The following is a 25,375-nucleotide window of genomic DNA, read 5'->3' on the forward strand; positions in this document are numbered from 1 at the left end:
GTGGCTCATAATCAGAGTGATCCACAGCGACCATTAGATGGGCTTGCCACGGCTGCTGTCTTGGGTCTGCTGTTTTTGCCAAAAATGTCAGCATTCCTCCTACAGACCTGCCCGTATGATGCATGCTGCACAGTCTCCTTTCCTTGTGCTGAATCACTTGCCGCTAATGTTATGGAAAACTTTTAGTATGTTGGAGGAGTTGTCTCCTACCATTCCCAGGAAGAATAAGTTGGGAGAAATAAATGATTTTTTTCCCGTAATTGATACTTTGGGAGTGGTGACAGAATTTGTGCCACTGTGTTCTCTTGGGCAGACTGGTTTCTAGATTCTCTGCCTTGGTTGACATTGCCCTGCTTGAGAATCAGCAGTGATGTGTCATGCTTCTGGGTTTTCTATTTCTAGGGTTCCTATCAAGCAGACATGTAAAAAGCCAAGACCCTCTCTGGGTTTAATACCAGTCTGGCTCTGATGTGCAAAGGTGATCCCTACCCCACGTCCTTCCTCCTCACCCCCTACCTCAAATTCCCTGACCCCTCAACACACATACGCTTTATATCTGACCTTGTAAGTTGGATCAGCAGCCTGTATTACGGATCGGTCATTTGATTCTGTATATCCTGGCTCAGACCCACTTGTGTCCCTCTGCATGATTGCTGAACCTACATCAGTCCGAACTCTCCCAATTCCTTCTTTAATTGAACAGACATGTATACACTGGCATACAGCAGTAAGAAGATAAACAAGATCACTGTTCTGAAGAAGTTTCCTTTCTGGCTGAGTCTGAAATTATATATGTAAACAAATGCACAGAGCATTTCTGTTAGTAACAAAGACAACTAAACAGGGTGAAGGAGTACATAGTAACCATGAGAGAAGTACTCTGAGAGGAGAGGAAAGGGCAGAAGAGCATTTGGAACAGAGGGATCAGCCAGTGCGAAGGCTGCCGGCCAGAGGCCTGGGACGTAATAGAGGCGGGTGGGTGGGTGGATGAGCAGGTGACCACCCACTGGAGTGTCAGGTCTCCTGTGAAGTCCTCTCCACCAGTTACAATTACAGTTCCCTTTCTGGCTCCTACAGCACTTTACAGGGACTGCTTGCCTATGGTTGGTGACATTGTCTTATGCATTAAATGTGTGTATAAGTCAGTCTCTTCAGAGGCCTTTGGGGTCAAGGACCATAACATACTTATCTTTGTTTCCCCAGATTTAGCACAGTTCCTAAAGTTAGCAAGCTTCTAGTAAATGTCTAAACAAAATAAATGTTAAGTAGGACATAAAAATCCAAACACCAAATGGCTCTGGATGTAGAATATCATGCTCACTCCTGGGCTGGAAGTGTTTCCTTGAGGAGTTTGCAATCCCTCAGAAACTTCTCAAGCCACGCTGGGGCTCAAACCTGTTTCACATCCTCTGAGGCAAATTTAGAGCTCTTTTTCTTTCTTCAAACACTTTAGATCATGTCTCAAAGCAAAGAAAATGCATTTCGCATTGCAACCCTGCACACAGGTGAGTATAAAACAAAACAAAGTGCATCGTTACTATGTGTAACACACACTGATATTTTCTGTACCGTTTTCTATACCATCCATGGTACGGAATGCTGATCATGACCCCACAAGTGGCTTTCAAGAGTCATAAGTGGGTTGCAGCCCACAGAGTGAGAAAATCCTGCTTTCTAGGGTCAAGAGATTCTCCTGAGGTAGACTTCAGAGAAAGCAGCATGAACTCTACCCGGAACCTCTGACCATTTGTGGAATATTTGCACAAAAACGATCAGTGGCCACGTGGCAACCAAGTCAAGCCAGCTATCACTGAAAAACACTTAGGTTGGCTACTAGGGGCAACCCAGTTAGAATTCAGGTTTTGAATGCAGAGAAGTTGCTGGAAGTAGGTCTCCTAGTCATTCCATCCACCACATCTATAGACCATGTTATGAATGTTTTAGGTAAACGTGTTCCTCTCTAAAATGAAACTGTGGGCCCACTGAGATATAAGTGATTTAACATTTCCTCTGCCAATATGTTTATATAAATATTGCTGTCGTTAAGCGTGTTCAAATAGCAGAACTATTTCAGTCTTTTTATCTCTTTAAAACTAATTTAAATCTGAGCATTAAAAGACTGTTTGATACCATATGTTTGTTTTAGATAGGAAACGAAATCTATTCTAAACATAAGGGTTTATGAAATCTGTATTCTAAACATAAGGGCTTACAAAATTAGTATATAGGAGTAGAAGTTGTGGTAGATTATCGCATGGCCATAGATTCCTGCCATCTAGTACGCCTGACTCTTTGGTGTCATCATGTGATTTCGCTGCTCCTAAACATGCAGAGGGAGAGTGTATCCTCTCACCTCTTCCCTAAATGCTCTGCTTTGTTACGAATCCAACGTTTTCTGCATAATATTTTTGTGGCATGTAAGTCTAGTTTGAAATTGCTGGTTTATCTCTTTGAAGACCCTTTAGAAGCTACTTTTGAAAACGACCAGGGGCTATGGACAAAGAGTATCACAAGCCTTTTGCAAAAATATTGGATAGACTTCAAGAACGTAACCAAAACCTGTCACAAACTAGAAAGATACCCATCACACGTCCCATGCAGCTGTGTACATGGAGGGAACAAATTAAATGTTCTAGCAATGCCCTCCCCCCCGACCTGAGCGTTCAACCTATTTCATTTTGAGACCCAGATACTTCTCTGCGAAAGCCATTCTGTGTGTGTGCACATGTCTGTGTATTTTCCAATCTAGATGGATACCATAGTGTGAGATAACCTAGACGAGCTTTGTACAAAGACGGTTCTGATAGCATCCAAACTTTCGTGGATGGCTTATAAGGACAATTACTCCTTTTCTATGTCAGCCTCTTTTGAAAACAGCACTGTGTATAGGTTTGCTTGCCCTAGGAAGACCTGAAGATGAGATTATGATCCTTCATCTCAAATCGAAGAAGGCTTGTCACAGGAACCATTTGACAAGTTCAAATACAGGCTGACTTAGATACTGGCTTCTTATCAGCACCTGTAACTTAATGCTTTTCATAGGTGGTATGTTTATGTTGTTAAATTGCATTATCAAGTTGCCTCTCATCTTTGTAGAGTTTGCTTTAATTTGCTATTTTATCACTTCTTATCAAAATTGTCGATTTTGCGCTATTTGCTTATAGGAAATACTAACTTAGTATAATGCAGCACTTATAAGCAAGTGACATAAACCACACGAAACAGTTATCACTTTCAAGTTAATAAACATCTCATGTCCTGGTATAATTTGGTTTATTCCCAGGACCTGTGGGGAAAATAGTTCTATAAACTTACTTTTTTGTGTCCCTTAAAATAGTCATGGATTTCTAATCTTTGGCTTATTTTATTTAAATTGATTGAAACCCAGTCATTCCTCTGACTCTCAAAAATCTATATGTGGAAATTATTTTAAATTCAAACCAAACTCTATATCCTTCACCCTTAGCATTAGCAGGCTCTTTATGTCTAAAACTTGCCTTTGAAAGTTAGAGCTTGAATGCTGTTAGCAAGAGCTGTTTGCCTCTTCTGAAGAATCATAGAAACACAATCTAGTTTTGTACCTGTGGCCTTTGGATTTTGATGCACATCGAATTTGATGCCAGGAGTTACACAGAAAAGTCAATAATGATCCGTGGATCATTGCCTTGCTATGCTGGCGGGTGAATTAGTCTGCTGGTGTAATGTGCTCCAGCTTGTGTAATGGACCTATTTAATAGCAAGACAACAGCCATATGAAGCACCTGGGTGGTCTTTCAGGGTACTTTCAAGTGGATTAGATTGCAGTTATCTAACGTGAGGTCACAAAGGCCTGGGCAGCCGGGGCCATTTCCACATCATGGAGATAATATGACCCCTGACTACTGGATGCACAAGGTAAAAGGTGCCTGAGGTCAGAGCCGACCCCTAGGTTCTAAGAGTAAGCTATGGGTCAGCAAATGAGGTCTCAAGCACCAGTTATGAATGTTGGAAAAGTCTCCACGCCGGACAGGGCCATCAGATTTTCCTTTGGCACTTTCATTAGACGTGTTTCTTGCCAGGAAAGCCTGGCTTCTGTGTTTTCTGGATTGAACGTTAGTTGATTGACTCTTGTTTAGCAATTAAGTGATATTACATAGAAACTATATCTTCCATATCAGAAGTAAGGGCCTGAGAGGCATTAGGTTCCTTTGCTGCCTCAAAAGACAACATTTGGGGCACACAGGCATTGGCCTAAAACCATCTTTTGAGTGTTCCTAAGAGATAAAGGTGGCTCCAAAATGCACCACTTCTTCCAGTCCTGCCAGGGACTTTGATTGATCCAATAAAATGTAATGATCAAAGGTTTCAAATGCAGCTGATAAATCATATAGATTTGTGCCCAGGATGCCTTAAATTGACTTGTGGATGTTTCTCATCTATCATGAAGCACTTGGTGATTTGAATTTAGTACTTTGATGTTGCCAGTAATTGTTTGCAACTGCAGCTGAATGGCCTAAAGGCATTGCTGAATGCTCCCTTTCTCATCTTGCAAGGAGCTAGTGAAGTAGTCTTTCAGATTAACTCAGTGGGAGCTGTGGCCTAAAATTTAGGACAAAAGAAAAGTTCCATAAACACTTGGTATAGACCAACATCACTGCCCTAATGAACCATCCCAAATGTGTTCCATGCTGATTCAGACGATCCCCCCAAGTCCGAACCATTCCACTGGATACATATTAAGATTCACTTTCTGGCTTTTATAAGGAAATTTGCCAGAAAAAAAAAACCAAAACAAAACAAAAAACGGGATATCTTCACTTATTCTTTTAGTGAACATTTTTCATGTATGAATCTGCAAATGTCTTTCAAGAATGTATTTAAACCTATTTCTCAATATTTGAAAACAGTGCTTTGGATCGTCTCTTCTTGGAAGACCCACTGCTATTTGAATTAGGTTAAAAGTCCCCCATTTTAAGACTTTCTAGTGATATTCGTCTAAACCAGATTCCTTCGCTCCTCAACCACTTGCTCATCCATTTGCGTGGGTCATGCCTATTTTCTGGCTGAACAAATCTTATCAGTATCCATGCATGGAAGTTCATCTTTAGTCTCTAAAACCATGTATCCATCTGCCTAGTCTAAGCACCTTAATCACGTTAATGTTTTTATTTATTTTTGAGACAGAGAGAGACAGAGCATGAGCAGGGGAGGGGCAGAGAGAGAGAGGGAGACAGAATCTGAAGCAGGGTCCAGGCTCTGAGCCGTCAGCACAGAGCCTGACGCGGGGCTCGAACTCACAGACCGTGAGATCATGACCTGAGCTGAAGTCAGACACCCAACCGACCCAGGTGCTCCACATCTTAATCATTTTATACCAGTTTATTAACTTGTATTTCTTAGGCATTTCAGAATTCTATTTAAAAGCTCTTCCAAAAGGGGTGCCTAGGGGCGCCTGGGTGGCTCAGTCGGTTAAGCATCTGACTTCTGCTCAGGTCATGATCTCACGGTTTGTGAGTTCAAGCCCCACGTCAGGCTCTGTGCTGACAGCTCAGAGCCTGGAGCCTGCTTTAGATTCTGTGTCTCTCCATCTCTCGGCCCCTCCCCTGCTCATGCCCTGTGTCTCTCTGTCTCTCAATAATGAATAAAACCTTAAAAAAATTAAAAAAGAAAAACAAATGGAGTGCCTGGGTGTCTCAGTCGGTTAAGCGTCTGACTTCATCTCAGGTCACAATCTCATGGTCCATGAGTTCGAGCCCCAAATCAGACTCTCTGCTGTCAGCACAGAGCCTGCTTCAAATCCTCTATCCCCCTCTCTGCTCCTTCCCTAGTTGTTCTCTCTCAAAATAAATAAATAAATAAGTTAAAAAAAATAAAAAATAAAAGCTCCTCCAAAGAATCTTTTCAAGCAAACTCAAGTATTATCCTTCTAGTTATTACACAGGTTGCCATAAATCTTATGAATATTGATTAATCTTATAAGTATCTAGGATGTAAGATTGTAAACTATGGAAAACTAAAAGATCAACTGGGCAATGGACTCCTTCATAAACTTCATAAACCACTCCTTCATATTGACAAGATCGTAGTCAATATTTCAAAGCTTCTACTGCGGTTGTTTAACACTGGTGTTGATGTCACTTTTATGCTCATTTATCATTAAGTTGCAAGGGTGATAACATATGCTACATCAGAGTGACTAGTGTTTGTTTTAAAATAAATGTTGATGATGAAGAAAAAAGTGTTAAGTAAAGGGAAACAAACCTGACAGCAGCAATTTATTTACATGTTAGGGGCATAGACCCCTCTTCCCCCCCACCACCCCCACAATTCTCTTGTCTGGGACACTTCAGATTCCAAAGATATCTGAATTTAGAGGTTGATCTTTGTTCCTCTCACTCTGCTTAGTTCAATTCAACATACATCTGTCAGTTACCCACTTTTCTAGGGATGCTAAATGATTGACTAAGGTGAGTTGCTTGGTATTAAAGAGCTCACAGTGTAATGTTCCCCCAACTTACTCCCTCCCCATCACTTCACACATTCTTGCTTAAACACTTGCTTTATCCCCATCTTAAGTACACATAATTATTTGTGTACTTGTTTATATCTGTCTTCCTCCAACTATCTACAGGCTCTATAAAATCAAGACCTCTGTGTGTTGTGTGCTGATAATATCCAGAGTGCCTAGAACACTTCGTAGTATATTTTAGTCATTCAGTAGATGTTAAAGTAGTAAATACAGGGGTTACAACAAAGATACAAGTCTACACATAAGACAAAGTGGGATGTGACATACCCTAAAAAGGTTCAGGGCAGATCAACATTTTGTAGGGTTCTCGATGTACAAAATCTGGGGAGATGGCTATTTAAGAAAAGGAACATCCATGTTCAATTCAGAACATTAAAATGTCTACTAATGATTAAAAATCACAACAATTTACAAATATACTGGAGATGTCAGAAAATATGAAAAAAATTAATGATATGCTAATTGATTACATATTAATTAATGCCTGAAAATAACTCTGTTAACTCTTTTCCTCACAATTCTTGGCTGCATGTTCTTTCATAGCCTCCTCATATGTAATATTCTTTATACGTTGAACAAATGAGTGGTTCAGTCTTTGCTGTTTCATGGCTATTCAAAATGCTCGTTAAGTAATATTTGGGATGTGTAAACATGGGGCTTCATTACATTTCTGTGAAACCATTACAAGTTTGTATCTCAGTAGCATGGGAATTTTAATTCTATGCTGCATTTCCCATATGAGAGAGAACTTCCCATTGGTCAAGGTATCCATGAGAACCGAATTACCCAAATAGTGAATGAATACTGAATTGTATGCAATTTTATACATCGGATGAGTAGAAGAATTTTCTGTAGACTAGACTCTGGCTTTGTGCATTTTAAATCTTGTTTATCTTCCAGTACCCATACCCTTCTGATGCGGGTACAAAAAGAAGTTATTTCTATATGTCACCTGACCCTCTACCTTAGTGTCATGATGCTGGGTGAACCATCACAGTGAGTAACAGGATTCTACATACGTTGCCCACCAGGAAGACTGCTAATAACTATACACAATGTTGTCTGTGAACCATACAAATATAGTCCATTGTATTCAAACAAAATATATCCCCAACTAATATTCCCCTTATCTGGGTCCCAGAAATGCCCTTGGCCACCTAGGTTTACCCAACAGGAGGAGTCTTTAGAGTTGAAAGAGATAGAATTAACCCATTGCAATTAAACTATTTTACTTATGTAAAGTTTACAAAATCCTATAATCTTGTGATCGTGTGGCTTAGGCTCCTCCGGGGATCTTGTGCAGGACCCTGAAGTTACACTTCATTAGCTCCACAGCAAATCTGTGTCTGGTATTCCAAAAAAGTAGAAGTAGACTTAAAGACTGGACAGGATTACAACTGGTTACAGTGTTAGAGGATAATAATGTAGAGGGTAGAATCAGCATGAACACTGAGTTTGCAGGGCATTTTTAGGCAATGGCAGATGGTCCTATTTGGCATGTGCCTCATGGCAAAAAATATGGTACAAGATGCAGTCAGATGGGTAGGTTGGGGGAAACCATGAGGTACCTGAATGCCACAACAAGAAATTAGAGGGGATATGCATAGGTCACATTTCTTCCTTCTACCTCTAATATTTCGGAGCCTTTATTTGGCTTTATTAGTTCAGATATATTTATTTGTGTTTGCTAATGTTTTGTTGCTTTTTTAGTGTACACCTTTCAAAAATCAGGACATTTGCTTGTACATGAACTCCTCTGTAGCTTGTCTTTGTTTTGTTTCTTAATATTTTAAATTTGACTCTAGCCTAAAATGGCCACTTTTGTATTTCTTTCATGCACATCAGGGAAACACATACAGTGAGTTTTATCCCTTTATTGCTTGCCATCGTTCTTAATATAACACTTGGGACCTCGGGCATGTCTAGCACATGGCATTAACTGATTTTCAACAGCATGAGTACTTCGATGCTATGAAGTACTTTAAACAATATAAAACATTCTAAATTTATATGTATCAACTGTCCAAAACATGAAACATGTAATATAAGAAAAAGCATGTATCTTCAGGAATATAGCAATAATATACTTTGAGTTGAAGGCATAACCATCTTCAGAGAAAAGTATGATTTCCAAAAAAAGGTCAGTTTAAACCCCCCCTCACTTGTTTTTACACCACTAGCACTCCAATTTAAGCAGCTTTGCAAATACTGAAAGTTATTTTATCATGTATGTGCCTGTTCATATCGATGGTGTAGCTGGTGACTATTCTGTGCATTACTTGCATTTATCCTTTTGTGTTTACAATGGGCATGGCTTTTGCAATCCACAATGAAAGAAAAATGATACTGTTAGTCAACTTGAACTTCTTTGCCCCTTTTATGGCAATACTGGGAGTTACTTTCCTGAAGCGGTGATATTTAAGACTAAAATATTTGGACAGCTACAAGTCTGCTAGAATTTGACTTGGTTTCTCTCATGTGGTTTTTCCATCATGGTGTCTGAAAGCATGTCACAGCTGCCACATTCATCACAATCCAAAACTGGTCAAGCACTCCTGTAGCGAAAGTGGTCTCTTCTCGGCCCTTTGCCATAAATTGTGCCCCTATTGATATCATTACCAGATTTTTTTAATGGATCTCCAGATTTCAGTACAATGGAGTTTGGTAGGTATCAGTTGAAAAGCCTTATCTAACACCCATAACATCCTTACAAAACAACAAAAAAATCTAGTTGTCTCCTTTACAAATGATGTACTATTTTCACTCATCTTTTTTTCTTTTTTTTTTTTTATTTATTTATTGAAGTATTGACAGGATTAATCGGAAGCAAATACTGACAAGGCAGTTTTGTCATCTGCAAGAGAGATCATGCACTCCGGAAGGGGTACTTGTGTGCCTTGGCTAGTGGGTCAAGTGTCTTGCCAGACATGCCCATGTGACCATAGCTTAATTTTTGCCTTCTCGCCCCTCCTCCCCACAACCCTTTCCTTTTACCTGTGTCTCTCTATCCAAATCTTTCTTTCTGCTGACCTCTTTAGATGAAAGGAATGCCCCCTGCATTGAAGAGCTGTCATTCCCCTTATTTTCACACACCTCCTCACATAGAAGATGTGACCCCACAATTGAAAAGTGTCAAGTGAATAAAACTGGAGTAGAAATCAAGTCCAAAAGACTTAAGAGCTTAATTTCTCTTGACTTCAATTTTCTAATTGGCTATATAAATCATAGAACTATCTCTTTGTAGATCTGCAACAGGATTTTGGTGTAGCCGATCCAACTTGCTTACTTAGCTGATGGGGAAAGAGGTTGGACTCTGGGGTAGAGAAGCTTCCTGGAAGTTATGCCATGCCAGAGCCACCTCTAGAAGACAGATCTCCTGAACCCCCGTCTCTCTTCACCATATCTCAGGAGAACATATCCATATTTTAACGTCAAAATGATTCACTTAATGTCAAATTCATTCAATGAGTGTTGAAGTACAGGATAATTGAAAGGCATTCTTCTAGGTGCTGACTAGTATAAACTCTATTAAGGAAATGTACTATATGAAACCAAGACATGGCTTATGCATACTATTAATATTATTAATATACTATTAATATTAATTACTAGGGAAAATGTGTCTTTTCCTATTTATCGCTTTTTAAGTTTATAAGATTTTTAACCATTTGCAATTCATTTTTATCACCAAAGTGAAATATTTACCAATTTAGGTATATTTCTATAGCATTTTCCCCTTCCTATTTATCTTGTTGTCCTCAGTGTTCACTAGCGTTGGCTAGATAGCATGTTTTCTTTCTTTAAACTGTCTGTTTTGGTGATTTGATAATTCAGTAGCACAGAAGTGATCCCTTAGAGCAAAGGAAAATTGAATTTCTAAAAATCCCAGGTTTTAACCCCTTCTCTGAACATAACAGTTTATCATGTAAACTCCTATTCCTTTCTCCATTCTCCCACTCGACCTTCCCTCTGGGTTCGCCTCTGTGGCTTTGTTAACCACTTGTCATTCTAGATACCCTTTCTTTCTGAAGATTCTGTGAGAACATAGAATTCTGTTTTTCTCATTGTTTTACATGTGATGTCACTGATACACCTGTCCTGATCCTTCCTCTTTTGATTACCTCATCCTTATCTCTGCTCCCTTCTTCTGGAAGCCAATATGATTTCTAATATGAACTCATCCTTATGAATGCCCAACTAAACATCTATTGTCTTGTTTCTCATGTGTTTCAAGACATCTTGTATTAAAAACAAATCCGTCTAACCCTCAGTGGGCTAAAGCTAAGATTTGGGGCTCCAACCCATGAAACATGAGATCATGACTTGAACCAAAGTTGGATGCTTAACCAACTGAGCCACCCAGGTGCCCCTAAGTTTGTAAGATTTTAACCATTTGCAATTCATTTTTATGAGCGCATGGATGAGATGGGGAGAGGGCAGAGGGAGAGAGAGAGAGAGAGAGGGAATCTTAAGCAGGCTCCATGTTTGGCACGGAGCCCTACGCGGGGCCCAATCCCACAAACTGCAAGATCATGACTTGAGCTGAAATCAAGAGTTGGATGCTTAACCAAATGAGCCACCCAGGTGTCCCAAGGCCACCAACTTCTTATAGAACGCCTGCTGGCACGTTACCTGGGACTGGGACCCCCTAGAGCTCTAGGTATCAATTGCCCTACAATGAATGGCACCAATATTAATGACAAGCTAGCCTTTTGGTTTTGCTCAGGGGACTCATTAACCATTTTTAGATAAATTTCTACACCATACAATTTAGAACATGTGCCTTTCTGATGTTTGAAATGGGATTCATGTTTAAAGTCCTTGTTTTTTGTTTGTTTTTCCTCTGCCCATTGAGGCATCATGTGGATGATTCTTCTGGACTTTGGTTTCAGTCTCTATAACTGTCTATATTTCTAAGATGTCTTTGAAAATCTCCAGGACAGAATTTTATGTATAACATATTATCTGTCATTGAAGTCAATTCCATCCCAGACACATCCTCTAAGTGTAGAAAAAAATCCATCGAGGATGTTGTGTGTGTGTGTGTGTGTGTGTGTGTGTGTGTCTCTGTGTGTCTCTGTGTGTTATTATAACAGGGACAGAAACTTCTGGAGATAACTTGTGTTGGCCTTTATATCTTGCATGATTCATTAATGTACCAATTTGATCCTTTTAACTAGTTGCTGCACCTTTTAGCCCTCTTCCCCCCCCCCCCCAAAATGGATTAGATGGTCCTCCTCTGGGCTCCTTTATTTACATTTATAGGGGGACATCGGGCAGGTAACTGTACCCCTTTGAATCCTAGTTTTACTGTCATTAAAATGGTGACTGCTTGAGCAGTGGGAGGAGACGTGCCATCACTCACAGACACCCAGGAACTGACTCCAGTGCTGGTTGCCTCAAGGCCTGGAGAACCTGAGGAGTCTAGCCATCTTCTTACAAGCAAGAGCGGTGAGTGTGGGAGTAAGTTCAGCCTGAGTGGAATGAAAGCCCTGGATATGCATGGTCAGTGCCCCAGAAAGGATTTTAGACTTTCCTGATGTGGCAAGACCCTATCTTCAAGGACAGGGTCACCAGGAGCTACACACTTGATCAGGAACTCTTCTGCTTTGAGGGTTACTTGCTTCTCTTTGGCTCTCTGTGACTTCCGTTAAGTTTCTGTGCCTCTGCCTAAATAAAGTGGGGCCTGGTCTAGTCTACAGTGTGCATGCTCATGGGTATGGGTTCGGTAACCCACACGTGACCCCACTGGAACACTGCACTGATACGCACGTGTGTGTAAATTGTTCTTTGTCCTCACAGCCTCTTTTTAAAAATAAACCCTGGGGCGCCTGGGTGGCTCAGTCGGTTAAGCATCCGACTTCGGCTCAGGTCACGATCTCGCGGTCCACGAGTTCGAGCCCCGCGTCGGGCTCTGAGCTGACGGCTCAGAGCCTGGAGCCTGCTTCCGATTCTGTGTCTCCCTCTCTCTCGGCCCCTCCCCCATTCATGCTGTGTCTCTCTCTGTCTCAAAAATAAATAAAACGTTAAAAAAAATTTAAAAAAAAAAAAAAAAAAAAAAAATAAACCCTAAGTAAGCACCCTGACTATTCATCTTAATATCGGCCACTCCATGTAGAGCTCCTGATGCGTAATGAGGCCTCAAATATTTAACTATGTGGAAAAACATAATGCAATTGTATAAGATTTTATGCTTTACAGTACAAAACATTTCTTATTTTTGGGCTTTGCAGTCAATGGCTTTTAAACTGGTATATCCAAGAAATACTGCTGTTCTCTTAAGCTGAACTGAGGGCTTTTGCCTCTAAAATCTAAGAGTAAGAGTCCTTTATCAGTTAACTAAAAACTATCAATGAATAATGGGTTATTGGTTTTTTTTTCCATTTCTGAACTCCTTTCCCACAACATCATGTTTTGTTTCTTAAAAGCTTTGATTTCTATAGTAAGTCTATACCTGGCTCAGCACAGAATTATGTTTTATTATTTTAATTTACATATAATTTCATGAAAACTGACTTTCAGGTGTTCAATTTTTTGAGCAGATAGCACTGTTCATAACAATAGCAAGTGCTGTTATCTCCTTCTTATTGGGAGGAAGGGGATTTCCTGCCTAAAAATTGCAGACCGCACAGTACCATGTCCCATGCCTGCCTGCCTTTTTTTTCAGCCTCCCATCAATTCTGTGATCTGTTTTTATCACCAGGCTTTAAATGATGAGCTTGTGTCATCAAGCAGCCCAATGTCACAGATCCAGGAAAGGTGAAGCCCAGTTTTTTTGTCTTCAAAACCCACGGTCTTCTCCACTGCATAGACACATGATAGTTCTTAGAGTCTGACCTTCGCTGTTAGGTTATAAGCTCCTTTGACGCAGAGGTTACATTTTATTTACTTTTTCCCTCACACAGAAAATTCTATAAAACTGGATGTGGTTGTCTCCTTTTCATTCCGGGTAGCCATGCCTGCAAGGTGGGCCTTCTATCCAAGGTTCTCCCCACATCATCTCCAGGACTTGAAAGTACTCGTCTTCTTTTCTATACTAGGATGTGTCTGTCTTTGTCTCTAAGTTGTGGCTCAGTCTGTTCTTGGAAGTCATCCTCAAATGAGGCTTGGCAATGAAAAAGAAACAAATATTAAATTTGTGTTAAAATTTTGTTTTAAAATTGGTTTTAAAATGAATTTTCAGTTGCCAAGGGAAGGGTTGTTTAAAGCTCTCTGAGGTAACAGTTCATATTTAAATATGCTCCGTATTAATTCCTTTACAAAATGATTTATACTTGGTATTAACACATTAAGGCAGCCAAAGAAAAACTAGAAGGTGACTCACCAGAAGGCATTCAAGTATCTGATCCAGAAAAAGTAGAGAACAAAAGAACTTACTCCTGATAAGTTGAGAGTACATTTAAGATCTAGCCATGTTAGTTATTGTTTTTGTTGGGGTTTTTTGTTTTGTTTTGTTTTGTTTTGTTTTGTTTTTTTGGTTAATGTCCCAAAGAGTGGGTACGCTGGTACAACACTGAACTATCTTGTTCTGGGAGACACCATGTAATATTATGGCCTACTGATTGAATGCACAAACTCAAATTCATATTGTTATAGAATTATGTCTTAAATAATTTAACATTTTCTTATTAAAATAGCAGGCATTGATGGAAAGCAGAGTCACAACTATGCCTTATAGCTGCATGAAAATTATCTAGTGTGGCTTTAAGAAAAATATATTTATTACCCCAAAATATAATAGGTCTTGCTGTCCTGTTTCTCTTTTTCTCCCTCTCTCCCTTTCTCTCTCTCTCACACTCTCTCTGTCTCTCTCTGTCTCTGTTTCTCTCTCTCTCTCTCTCTCTCTCACGCACACACACACACACACACATTCTATATATATTCATATACATGTGTATGACTCAGCTAGAAAAATAGTGCAGCTGTCAATCACTAAAATTTCCATTTCTGTGTCTATAAATCAACTTATTTTTGGATCTTGGTGTCCCATGCTGGTTTTACTTGCTTTTGATTTGTTTTTAATCCAGTCTGAGATTGTTGGCATGCAGTGTCCTGGTGTGGATTAAATGTTTAGAAACAAACTGGAGTTTCGTGGAGTTTTCCCCATTCTCTTTTAATTTTAAGGATAATGGGTTGCTTCTGAAGATATGACATTTAGAATGATTTGTTCATTTTATGTTAATGGTAATTCAGATCAGCTGAATCGGGAAAAATAAATACTGGTACAGGACTGGAACTCTATTGTCTTGAGATTTTATGATACTTTCTCTTCCACTTATTTTCCTTTAATGTTTCATTCAAGCACAGTTGCCACCCGTACAACTATTGCTGTGTCACTTGCTTAAAAAATTTGTAGTTGGATGTGGAGGAATTAGGGAATAATGCAGTGAAATGTTTACCAATAAAAAAGAAATAATGGAACATAAAGTTGGACTTTATAAACATTTTGGATAGTGTTTCATTCTAAATAGCTTGTTAATTTCTTATTATAAAAGAAGTTTTAAAAAAAAAAAAAACAGCAAGGATGAGGTGCCTGGGTGGTTCGGTCAGTTGAGCGTCTGACTTCGGCTCAGGTCATGATCTCATGGCTTGTGAGTTCAAGCCCCACGTCGGGCTCTGTGATGAAAGCTCAGAGCCTGGATCCTGCTGCAGATTCTCTGTCTCCCTCTCTCCATGCCCCTCCCCTACTTACACTCTGTCCCTCTCTCTCTCAAAATAAATAAACATTAAAAGCTTTTTAATTAAAAAAAAAAAAAGGCAAGGATAAAAGGAACCTGAACAAAGATGGAAGGTGTTAGCGTCTATATTTTGTACACAGGATAAAAATGTTGGAACACATACAAAAATCAGATTTGTAAATAACTTCAAAATGGATTCACTTTTTGTAACCACACCATCTAAAATGGAATATGAAAAATGTTATTTTAAACAGCCAGAGCTTGAGAGACTTGGGGAATATTTTTTCAGAATATTGATAAATGGAGAATTGCATTTCTACTGCTTTCTACTTTTTTCCCCAAAGCATGCAAATAAAAAGTTAATTTTTATATGAGAGCAATTTTTAGACCACAAAAGATTTTTTTTTTGAGAGTTTCCTCCATAGTGGCCAATTTTGTATGAAACAAATTATTTTAGGCCTAATTGCAGGCAGACTAGTTAGGCCGCTAGCTCTGTTAAGGTTGAATTTCACTTGAACTTTCTAATAGTATGATCTTTTCACAGAATTTAATAACTGGCTCAAATATTTAATAGTGGAAGCTTTCATTAAATTAAAAAGAAATCAAGATATATTTTTAGAAGAAGTAACTTATTTTCCTTATCAGTTTTATCTACTTTAGGAGAAAAGGAAGAGAATGGAGCCAATCTCTTTGTATACTTAAATAGACATTAATGCTATAACCCCAGCAAATAATTTATTTCAGTGTATTTCATCATTCAAAAGATTTGGGAAGCACCAAATGGCAGGGATAACTATACTTCTAGCTCTACTGAATAACAAATTGCACTGACTATGTGAATCTCTTCACTTGTCTGCTGGATAATCATTCTTTTTAATACTCAGATATATTCTCTAGATCTGTTTCAGATTGCACACGGTCAACTTCTGCACTGCCTAATAGTTTTTGGTTAAGTACAATGGCTTGTTTTGAAATGCAAGTGAGGAAAGATGAGAGTTGAAAGATTTTCTTTCCATGTGTCAGTCTATAAATAGATGACAAAAGATCATTAAATGGATTAATTTACAAGCATCCTTAGAAATAGAATGTTTTTACATAAAAGCATGTTGTAAACCTTTTTAATTAAATTGCATTGTACCATGCACTCTCTTCTCCCCAGGGTTCTGTTGACCTCTCACCTCTTATTTTGTCCTACAGGCACTCCACTGCTGGTGAGGAGAAGCAGTGACCCAGCGCCAGGCCCACCTGCTGATGCCCAGCCGAGTGCTTCACAATCCAGTGGCCAGAGTCTGAAACCTGTTACTCTAGTAGGTATCCTGGAGTTTGCATTTCTAATGAAAGATCAAAGTGCCTTACCCATAGACTAACTAGGACTTTGGAGTCTTAAGAAGTTGATCATTAGAGATCTTTCAATGGGAAATATATAAATATATATCTATACATATATATATACACACACATATATATACATATATATGTGTATAGATATATATGTGTATATATATGTGTATATATATATGTGTATATATATGTGTATATATGTGTATATGTGTATACATATATATGTGTACACATATATATACATATATATGTGTACACATATATATACATATATATGTGTATATATGTGTATATATACATATATATATGTATATATGTGTATATATACATATATATGTGTGTGTGTGTGTGTGTGTGTGTATAGTGTTAGTAATAGGTAGTATGAGCTATCATTAGAATATAAATTCTAGTGATAGCTATTATTTACAAAATAGTAATTATGTGCCAAGGACTCTTTTAAGTGCTTTACCCTAAGTCATTTAAACTTCTACATCATGGTGTGTACAATTTTTTGTCTCCATCTTACTGATAATGAAATTGAGGCAGAAGAAGGTTTAGTAATTAATCTAAAGTCACAGCGCGTAAGTAGAGGAGCCAGGAATTTAACCCAGGTGATTTGGCTCCAAAGGTCATACTCTTAACCAGCATGCTACTCTGTTGAATTTCCCTCTTCCTGCTTTGTAACACCCAAGGATATAGTTTATATATTTTCAGCGTTAATGCAGTGCTTTGTGAAGTCATGCCGTGGTGGCTGGTCATGTAGTTTCAAGATACCAATATCATGTATATGTGGTACCAGTACTGGGTTTCTAGAACTCAGCATTCAAAATTAAAGAAAAATAAAATTATATACCAGAAGTGCTTATAACAAGACATGCTTAACAGCTGAAAGGTTAAATGGAGAATCGTTTCCTGAAGAGACAATGTCCTCCTTTTATATGGTACTGATGGATCTTTCTGATAAATCCTGAGTCACTTTGAGGAGTTGTAACTGTGGCCCATTCTTTGAAATAGACTGGGGTTTAGATTTTGGTTAATGGCTATCTGTTACTGCAAAAGGTGGTCTTCAATAACATAGTCATATTAAAAAGTTTCCTAAAAGCAAGGCTCTTCTCCATATTAAGTCTCACTGTGGACAGTGCCTTAAGAAAAAAAGCAGTGTTTTCAAGGTACAGAAGGATGCTGAATTAGCTAACCAGGTTCTCCCAGTCTGGTGTAAAATGTTTTTATCAAGAACCAGTGCCATGAGTGCTAAGAACCAGTACATGAGGTAGGAGTCACTATGCCAAACCATTGAGTATTTACTAATAAGTTTATGGCAGTATTTTGGCATAGTTCTTTTTGTAAACAAGGAAGCAAGTGTTCTGAAAATGTTTTAGATGTAATGTTTTCCCCACCAAACTTTTAAGGAAACATATTTAATGGAACATGACTTTAATAGAAATCAGGTATATGTGTTCTACTTAATGGTGAGTATAAACAGAACCAATATGTGGTGTGTGTGTGTGTGTGTGTGTGTGTGTGTTTAACACATTGATCGAGACCGTGTTAAGCCCAAGCATATTGGATTGGAGGAAGGGAAGCTATATAATGAGAAAAGTTACAGTTTACTGCTTATTTTTACAATGTCAGTATACCCCCAAATTAGAGTGTATCTGATTGTGTTGCCATCATTCACATGCAGAAAATCACCAGTATTTTGTTCAGTGTTTTTTTTTTTCACTTACGCTCTGTGTTTAGACCAAGTAAAGATATTTAATATTGCTTTCTTACAGGAAATGAAGACTATTATGTTTCTGATAGATTCCATATTCTTACCAAACTGTGATACCATTGAGTTCTAAGTTGAGGTATTTGGTGAGGGAGTATTATTATTACTAGCAAAGATGCAAATCCTAATTCAAGAAGAAAGACTGGTGCCCCAAATCCTTTTCCCTAACCGTATACAAGTTACCAAGCAGTGGCTGAGTCTGCATGTATCAACAGTAAAAAGGAAAACACATCTCTTCCTTTTCTGAGTGTTCTCTTTGACTGATGAAGTGCAGACCTGAGACCCAAAGAATAGAGTCTGGTCCTTGGCTTGCCACAGAATACTGCTGCATCACACACAGCCTTCACTTTCTTCAACTGTAAAATAATGTCCAAGAAAACGTTAAGCCCTCACAGTCCAAGGTACAGACATACGCCTTGTTTATCTTTCTGTTTCTAGTGTCAAATACCTGGAGGGTTCTCAGTGTACATGTGTGTTGGACTTTGGAATGTGAGATGCATATTAGTCTGGGAAAAGCTCTAGAATTTCTCAGCAATTTACCCACCTTTTCTAATACGAGCATTCTCTCTGTTCTCCAAAAGAGATCTACCAGGTAAAGGTTTGTCTGTTCCAAAGTCTAGTTCACCCCAGGCAAGAAACAGTTAACTGCCCTACTGTGCAGAACAAGCAAAGTTAGTAAAGGAAGACATTTAGGTGTGTCTATTCTTACCTAGAAGAAAAAGGCATGTGTGTGAATGTATTATAATTCCGTTCATTTATTTCTGAGTATCCTGACTCATGGACTGTTGAGACCTGCATTGTCCAATATTATAGCCACTGGCCACATGTGGTTATTGAGCACTAGAAATGTAATTTGATTGTAACATGTATAATGAGTTCCAAAGAAAGAAATATAAAGAAGAGTGGGGCACCTGGGCGGCTCAGTCGATTGAGTGTCTAACTCTTGATTTCAGGTCAGGTCATGATCTCATGGTTCATGAGATCAAGCCCCATCTTGGACTCTGCACTGACAGTGTGGAGCCTGCTTGGGGTTCTCTCTCCCTCTCTCCCTGCCCCTCCCCCACTTGTTCTCCCCCCCCCCCACTTTATCTCTCTCTCTCTCTCTCTTTCTCTCTCTCTGAAAATAAACTTAAGAAATATAAAAAATAGAATATAAAAGATCTTGCTAATAATTTTAATATTAACACTACATTGATATAATATTATGGTATATTGGTTTGAGTTAAATACATTATCAAAATTTATTTTCACCTGTTTCATTTTAAATCATGGCTACTAGAAAGTTTAAAACTAGATCTCTGGTTCACATTCTGTTTCCATTGGACAGAGCAGCTCCAGACAGAAGTAAAATTGGATATAGCATTAATGAAATGGTTTGAGGCCCTTGGGAGAAGTTCTTTGAGTCACACATCATCTCTGGGGTAACAGTATGATTAGGTTTGCCTGGAGCAGTCCTTGTTCTGGCATAATTATTAATAGTGTCCCCACTAACTCTCAGAGGTGTCCATGTATGGATGATAAATTATGTGGCATCCTACATATAGCCCCATAGTCACTTTTATTGTTTGCTCAGTGATAAGAGGAAAGCCTTTCCAGGAAACCATGGGAATACAACCACAGCTCTTACATCAGAGCACACTGCAGAGAGGGGTGTTTGTGGCAAGCGCCTGAGCCCAGGGAGTGAAGAATTAGAGACTGCAGATTCTTTCCTATCTCTCAAATTCCATAGTTCTACAACTTCAGCTGTACCATACTTGATGCCTATGATTTAATAAGTGATGATGAATATGGGGAGTATGTGATAATACAGCCTTGGTGCAACTAACATGAAAAATAATTACTTAAAAAGCTCTGTGCGATTGCATTGCATTTCAGTATCCAAAGGGAAAAAAAAATCAAAATTTCCATCTCTTAACCAGAGTGTTCACATGTAAGTAATTCACAGATGGCAGAGCCCCAAGTGGGTTATGTTCAATCATTCCCAAGAAATGAAACTTACTTATAACCCACAGCTTAAAAAGCTGTAAGGATGAATATTTGACACATTTGATTATGTTGAAATATTGCCTTTAAAACCACAGTTGATGACTGTTATTTTTACTTGCACTTCATTAGGCTTACTATAGCGGGAAGAACTTTCTTTGATGCCCAGAGATACATGTTTGTGAAAAGTTGGAAAAGTTGCCCTTATTTTCTGACTGGTTAAATTATTACAAATTGGTTATTTAAGACGTGCACTCTCAGAGAAGGTGACATTTTAAAAAGCTTTTGAATTAGAAAAATCAGATCCTCTGCAAGACTCAAATTTTGTGTAGTGAAAAGCCACCAAGTCTCACTATTGGTCACTTAGGGTACCACCAGCTAAACAGCATGGAAACTTGTTCTCTTTCTTTCTCTTTTCATAAACCCATCAGTTAATCAGAATAGTATAATTATTAATGTGCAAATTGTAATGACTGTTTATCTTTCAAAGCAATAGAAAATCCAATTCTACTGACTGCTTTTGAATTAAAGAAAGAGAATCCTGGAGGCAAGAAGTAATAGCGGGAGTCTGCGTATGGGATATCTTACCTCTCTTGCCTTGATTGTAACCTGGTGTTCTTGGCTTAAGGGCATGCCATAAAACCAGGTTCTTGAAATTGATGTTCCTGAATTTGTGGGTGGAAGAGAACTCTAAAACAGATGTGATTTTTTTCTTAATATCCGGTTAACTACTATGGTTGTTTTGTGTTTTAATGACTGTTTATAGTTTCACATTTAACCCCTAAAGCAAAATGATCCTGCAGGGCGAGTAAATTAAAAAGTGGATTCCTGAAAATTATAATGTTGTGGCTGTTCTCGGATAGTAAATGACTTTGTTTGTTCTAAAACTGTTACTTGTCTTGCATCACCAAAATAAATTAAGAAAATATTGGTCTGTCTTTTAAAAGTTTGTATCCATAATATATACGTTTTATTTTTTTTTAATAACATGGCAATATTGAGGTTATTAAATTGGGAGTCCATGATGAGCTTCAGAGGGTCTGTTAACTCTGGAGTTTTATTCTTTCACCCATTGCACATGCATGTGTGTTTCGTGAAAAAGACTCTATCACTCTTTTTTTTTTTTTGAGACTATCACCAAATTTTAAAAGGAAAAAAAATAATCAAGAACTACTTGTTTGCAGGTTTACGATGAAATCACGTGAGAAAACCATCAATTCTCAGAATATGATGAATGATAGAGATTAAGAAGTGGAGTGGGAATTACCACCTCCCCAATATTAAATAATTAAGGCTGTTTCATGTTATTATCACCTTTCCTATCCAACACATAGGATGTAAATTCAAGATAGGTTTTTGAATTGCTGCAGTGAGAGGTCAGCAATAACTCTTCAGCGAGTAACAACACAATTCTAAGCAAGAGTAAGATCGGAAGTAAAAGGAAGACACCCTGGGGAGAGGTGTTTCCAGTGGCCCTGTGTATATAGAGATGAGATGGTTCTTTGGAGTTTTTGGTATTTTATCAGCAAAGATAGTGGCAGGTAGCTTCAAGAGAGAGGAAATATTTCCAGGGAATAAGAGCATTCTGTTTGTGTTTTGCAGATAGTCCAATGGAGTATTGACGTGAGAGATTTTCCTTTGTGCAATCACATATGTTGAAATCATCATCAATGCTGATTCTGGTTTAAATGCTTTCACCTCCATGGAAGAAAGCATTGAAATATTACAGAGAAATTCAAGTGGCTTAAATTTCAGGATTAAAATTATCAATTGTCAGTGAGAGATGGCAGAGAACTTTTGACTGTAGGTCTCTGACTGTCAAAACCCGAAACAGAAACTTAATAATTTTGAATGACCAAATCATGTTTTTCTATTCATTAGATATGCAATTAAGCAGCTATAGAAACAGTGAAATAAAGTAATTTTTGTAGGCACTGATGTAGATTGGAAGGAAGCCTCTATCCATTGTCTTCCAATGAGGAGAGATGGATATTGATGAGCAAAAGGGTGGGAGAAATAGCATGTAATATATAATTGCGTTATTTAGAGATGCTGAAACCTACAAAAGGTTTTTCTTTTTTTCCCCCCTTCCTGACACAGTGATTTAATAATAGTCCTGGTGTTTGTAACTCCAGCTGTTCACGCTGTGCGCTGATAAGACCAAAGCTTGGAGACACATTGCACCGATGGTTTTCATATGGCCTTGTTTTTAAGAGATAAAGCTGCCATCCAATATTTCATGGGGCCCAATGTTTACTTAGTTTGGCAAGTTTAGGCAGATTAATTTCTGAAGCAGTCATGTTTATAAGATTTGAGTTCCAGGTGGGGAAAATCCAGAAACCTAATTTATTCTGCAATAGAATTTTTCACCAAATCTTGCAGAGGTTGGTGAAAAAAAAATTGGATTGGCTGAATGTCTGTACTGTGACTAATAAAGGAACCTGGGAAATGTGATCCCTGTTTAGGGGTATGCTGCCTAATCATTCTTCTTCGGTCTAGTCCAGAATCGAAAAGTCTAAAAGACGTATAGCTATTCAGAAGTTTCAGATATTAAAGAAATAACCATGACATGTCGTCTTTTGCTGTTTAGATTGATCTGCACATAATGAAAATTGAATGAATTTTGCTTTCATGTCAACATAAATTAATGAATCCCTTAGATGTCCAAGACCTCTGCTCTGTGCGACATCTGGAAAGCATAAGACATGGTTCCTGTCCTCAGGAAACTTACAAACTGGTCATGATGACCAACCAGATCTAAAGCAATTAAGCAACGCTCGCAATCTGCGAGCAAGTACCAAATGATCAAATAATACATTTTAAGGATCAGAATTAGTGCCCTTTGCCTTTAGTCTGCACTGTGCTCACCTCCCAAGCCCCTAGAGGGAATTCCCATCTCTACTGGCTCTTATCTCACCCAAATATAACCACTTGTTTACATATCTGCTACAAGGCTGAGCTCCTCAGAGGCCTGAGTCAGTGTGTTCATTTTTGTATTCAAGCCTCGACACCTGACACATAAATATATCACCAGATGATTAAAGCTGTTACTTCTGAGACGGACAGAATGAATTCAACAACTTTTAACACCTCTCGTAAAGATGTGTGTCCTTGTGTGTCTATATTTATAGATATGAACGAATACGTGAATTGTAATGTGAAAATTGTGAAATTATTTGTTCAACATACTCTTTTACTCCCTAAATAAGTTTAGTTGAGAATTTCTGTTTGGGGACAATGTGTTACCTGTGTTGACAAGGGGAGAGAGATGCTTAAACACAAATTCCCCTCTTGGAATTAAAATGCGTATTGACCCAGCAGTTTGGGTCAGTGGTTTCAATTGTGAGAACCGCTTCATTTCTTTACAGTTCCAGCAGTGATTTCACATAGTAATTGGCTCTCAGAAAGAACAGAAATTATAAGAAGAGAAAAAAAACTGATAATTCTAGGCACGGATGTAATAAAGCCTAACTTTGCGCCCTTGATGTATGAACAGAGAATAGAAATTAATATGCACGCAGTGGAGTCAATTATCTGAGCTCTGCATCTCTGTCAACAAAACTGTGAGTTCTAGAATCAAGAAGTTCATGATCTTGGCAGTCATAGCTTTGTAATTTTCTAATAACTGTGTTCAAAGAATTTAGAAAATCCTTGATTAGACTAGAAATGTCTGGACAGCATCCCTCTCGTACGCCCACCACATCTGCGGATTTCCCCTTCGAAATGTTCCTCCTATTCCATCTTCTTTAAGAGGTTCTTCTGGTTTCAAGTGATTTGGAAGAAAAGAGAAAAAAAACCTGGGTGTGAATTAATTCAAGAGTATGGGAACGTTTACAAGGTGTTTCTTAGCAAAAACACTAATGAATATCTCGTGTTAGCAGTATGGGCAGATGTAATTTCACAGTGTTGCTTAAAATTTGGTAAAGATGATGTTTAGAGTAGCTTTAGCCTAATGGTCAAGATCCTGTAGTCTGATTGCAGCAATGACTTGGTGACCCTAAGAAAATTATTTAAATTGTGCATGATTTCCTCAAATTTCACGTAACTAAAAGGAAATAATAAATAGAAATCCTATATGAACTTCTGTTGTTCTTAGGAATGAAGATCACCACCTTTAGGGTTCCAGATGTAAATTAACTTTGTTGGTATGAATGCAACTTTAAATCTCCTTTTAACGTCTCAGTATTTATAATTGTTCATGGAAAGAGGTTGTATTTCCATCCAAAACACCAAAATTTATTTTTATTGCTCATGGTAATAATATTAAGGGGTGTGTGTGTGTTTAAGAGGCCAAATACACAGAAAAAGGCAGCAGCATAAAAACACACACCCATACCTGTGCACACCTAAATTCTGTAGAAGAGAGCACAACTTAAATCTCAAGGTTAAAGTACAAGTAGATCATGTTGCTCTCAAGTGAAAGCTCAAAGGTATAGACCACGTCCTCTCTATGTTCTGATCTGTGTGGGCTTTCCATGTTGCAGACGTTACTGAAAATTGATGGCACGGAAGGAAAGGGTTAATGGGGGGTTTATCTTGGGAAGATGTAAAATGATGGGTATTGCGAGGAAAGGATTTTTTTTTCCTTGAGCGTGGCGTGATTCTTAGAAATCTCTTCTGATGGGGGATTTCTTTTTTCTCACAACAGAAACTCTTCTGAAGTGCAAGTTTCATTTTGGTTTTTCCTTTCAAACTTTAGTCACAGAATGACACTGTACAGACATTTAAAAGACTTCGTTCTTTCTCAGGAGGGTGGGCCCTTCCTAATACCTCTGTACTTTAAAATAGAATTCTGATTTAGATGAATCACATTTTAAAAGTAGCTACTGTGTATGTTTTACGCTTGTGGAAACATACAGTGTCCTCGTAAGCAGCATGTGAGCTTGTCACCATACAGCTTTTGATGTCTGATTAGATGATCATAGGGACATCTGGAATGCATTAGTTTTGAAGTTACTAGTGTGAGGCACTAGAGAATCCAAAGCCTTCTGACAGACTTGAACCAGTAAAAACATTGCTACTTTTAGCAAATCTTTTTTAACTTGCAACTGGCTGATGATTTTCAGACTGACATTGCCCTGATGTTTTCCAACT

General features: G+C 38.3%; 1 protein-coding gene across 1 annotated transcript in view; it reads left to right on the top strand.

Moving 5' to 3' along the window:
- The window catches only part of PARD3B (par-3 family cell polarity regulator beta), a 1,004,169-nt gene that overhangs the window by 452,360 nt on the left and 526,434 nt on the right, over window positions 1-25,375 (top strand). Inside the window, exon 4 of the mRNA XM_042949849.1 lies at window positions 16,384-16,493. Within this exon, the coding sequence (XP_042805783.1) occupies window positions 16,384-16,493 (110 nt within the window). The remainder of the gene's footprint in view (window positions 1-16,383; window positions 16,494-25,375) is intronic.

This window comes from Panthera leo, chromosome C1 (genome assembly GCF_018350215.1).
Source record: "Panthera leo isolate Ple1 chromosome C1, P.leo_Ple1_pat1.1, whole genome shotgun sequence".
Lineage (NCBI taxonomy): Eukaryota > Metazoa > Chordata > Mammalia > Carnivora > Felidae > Panthera > Panthera leo.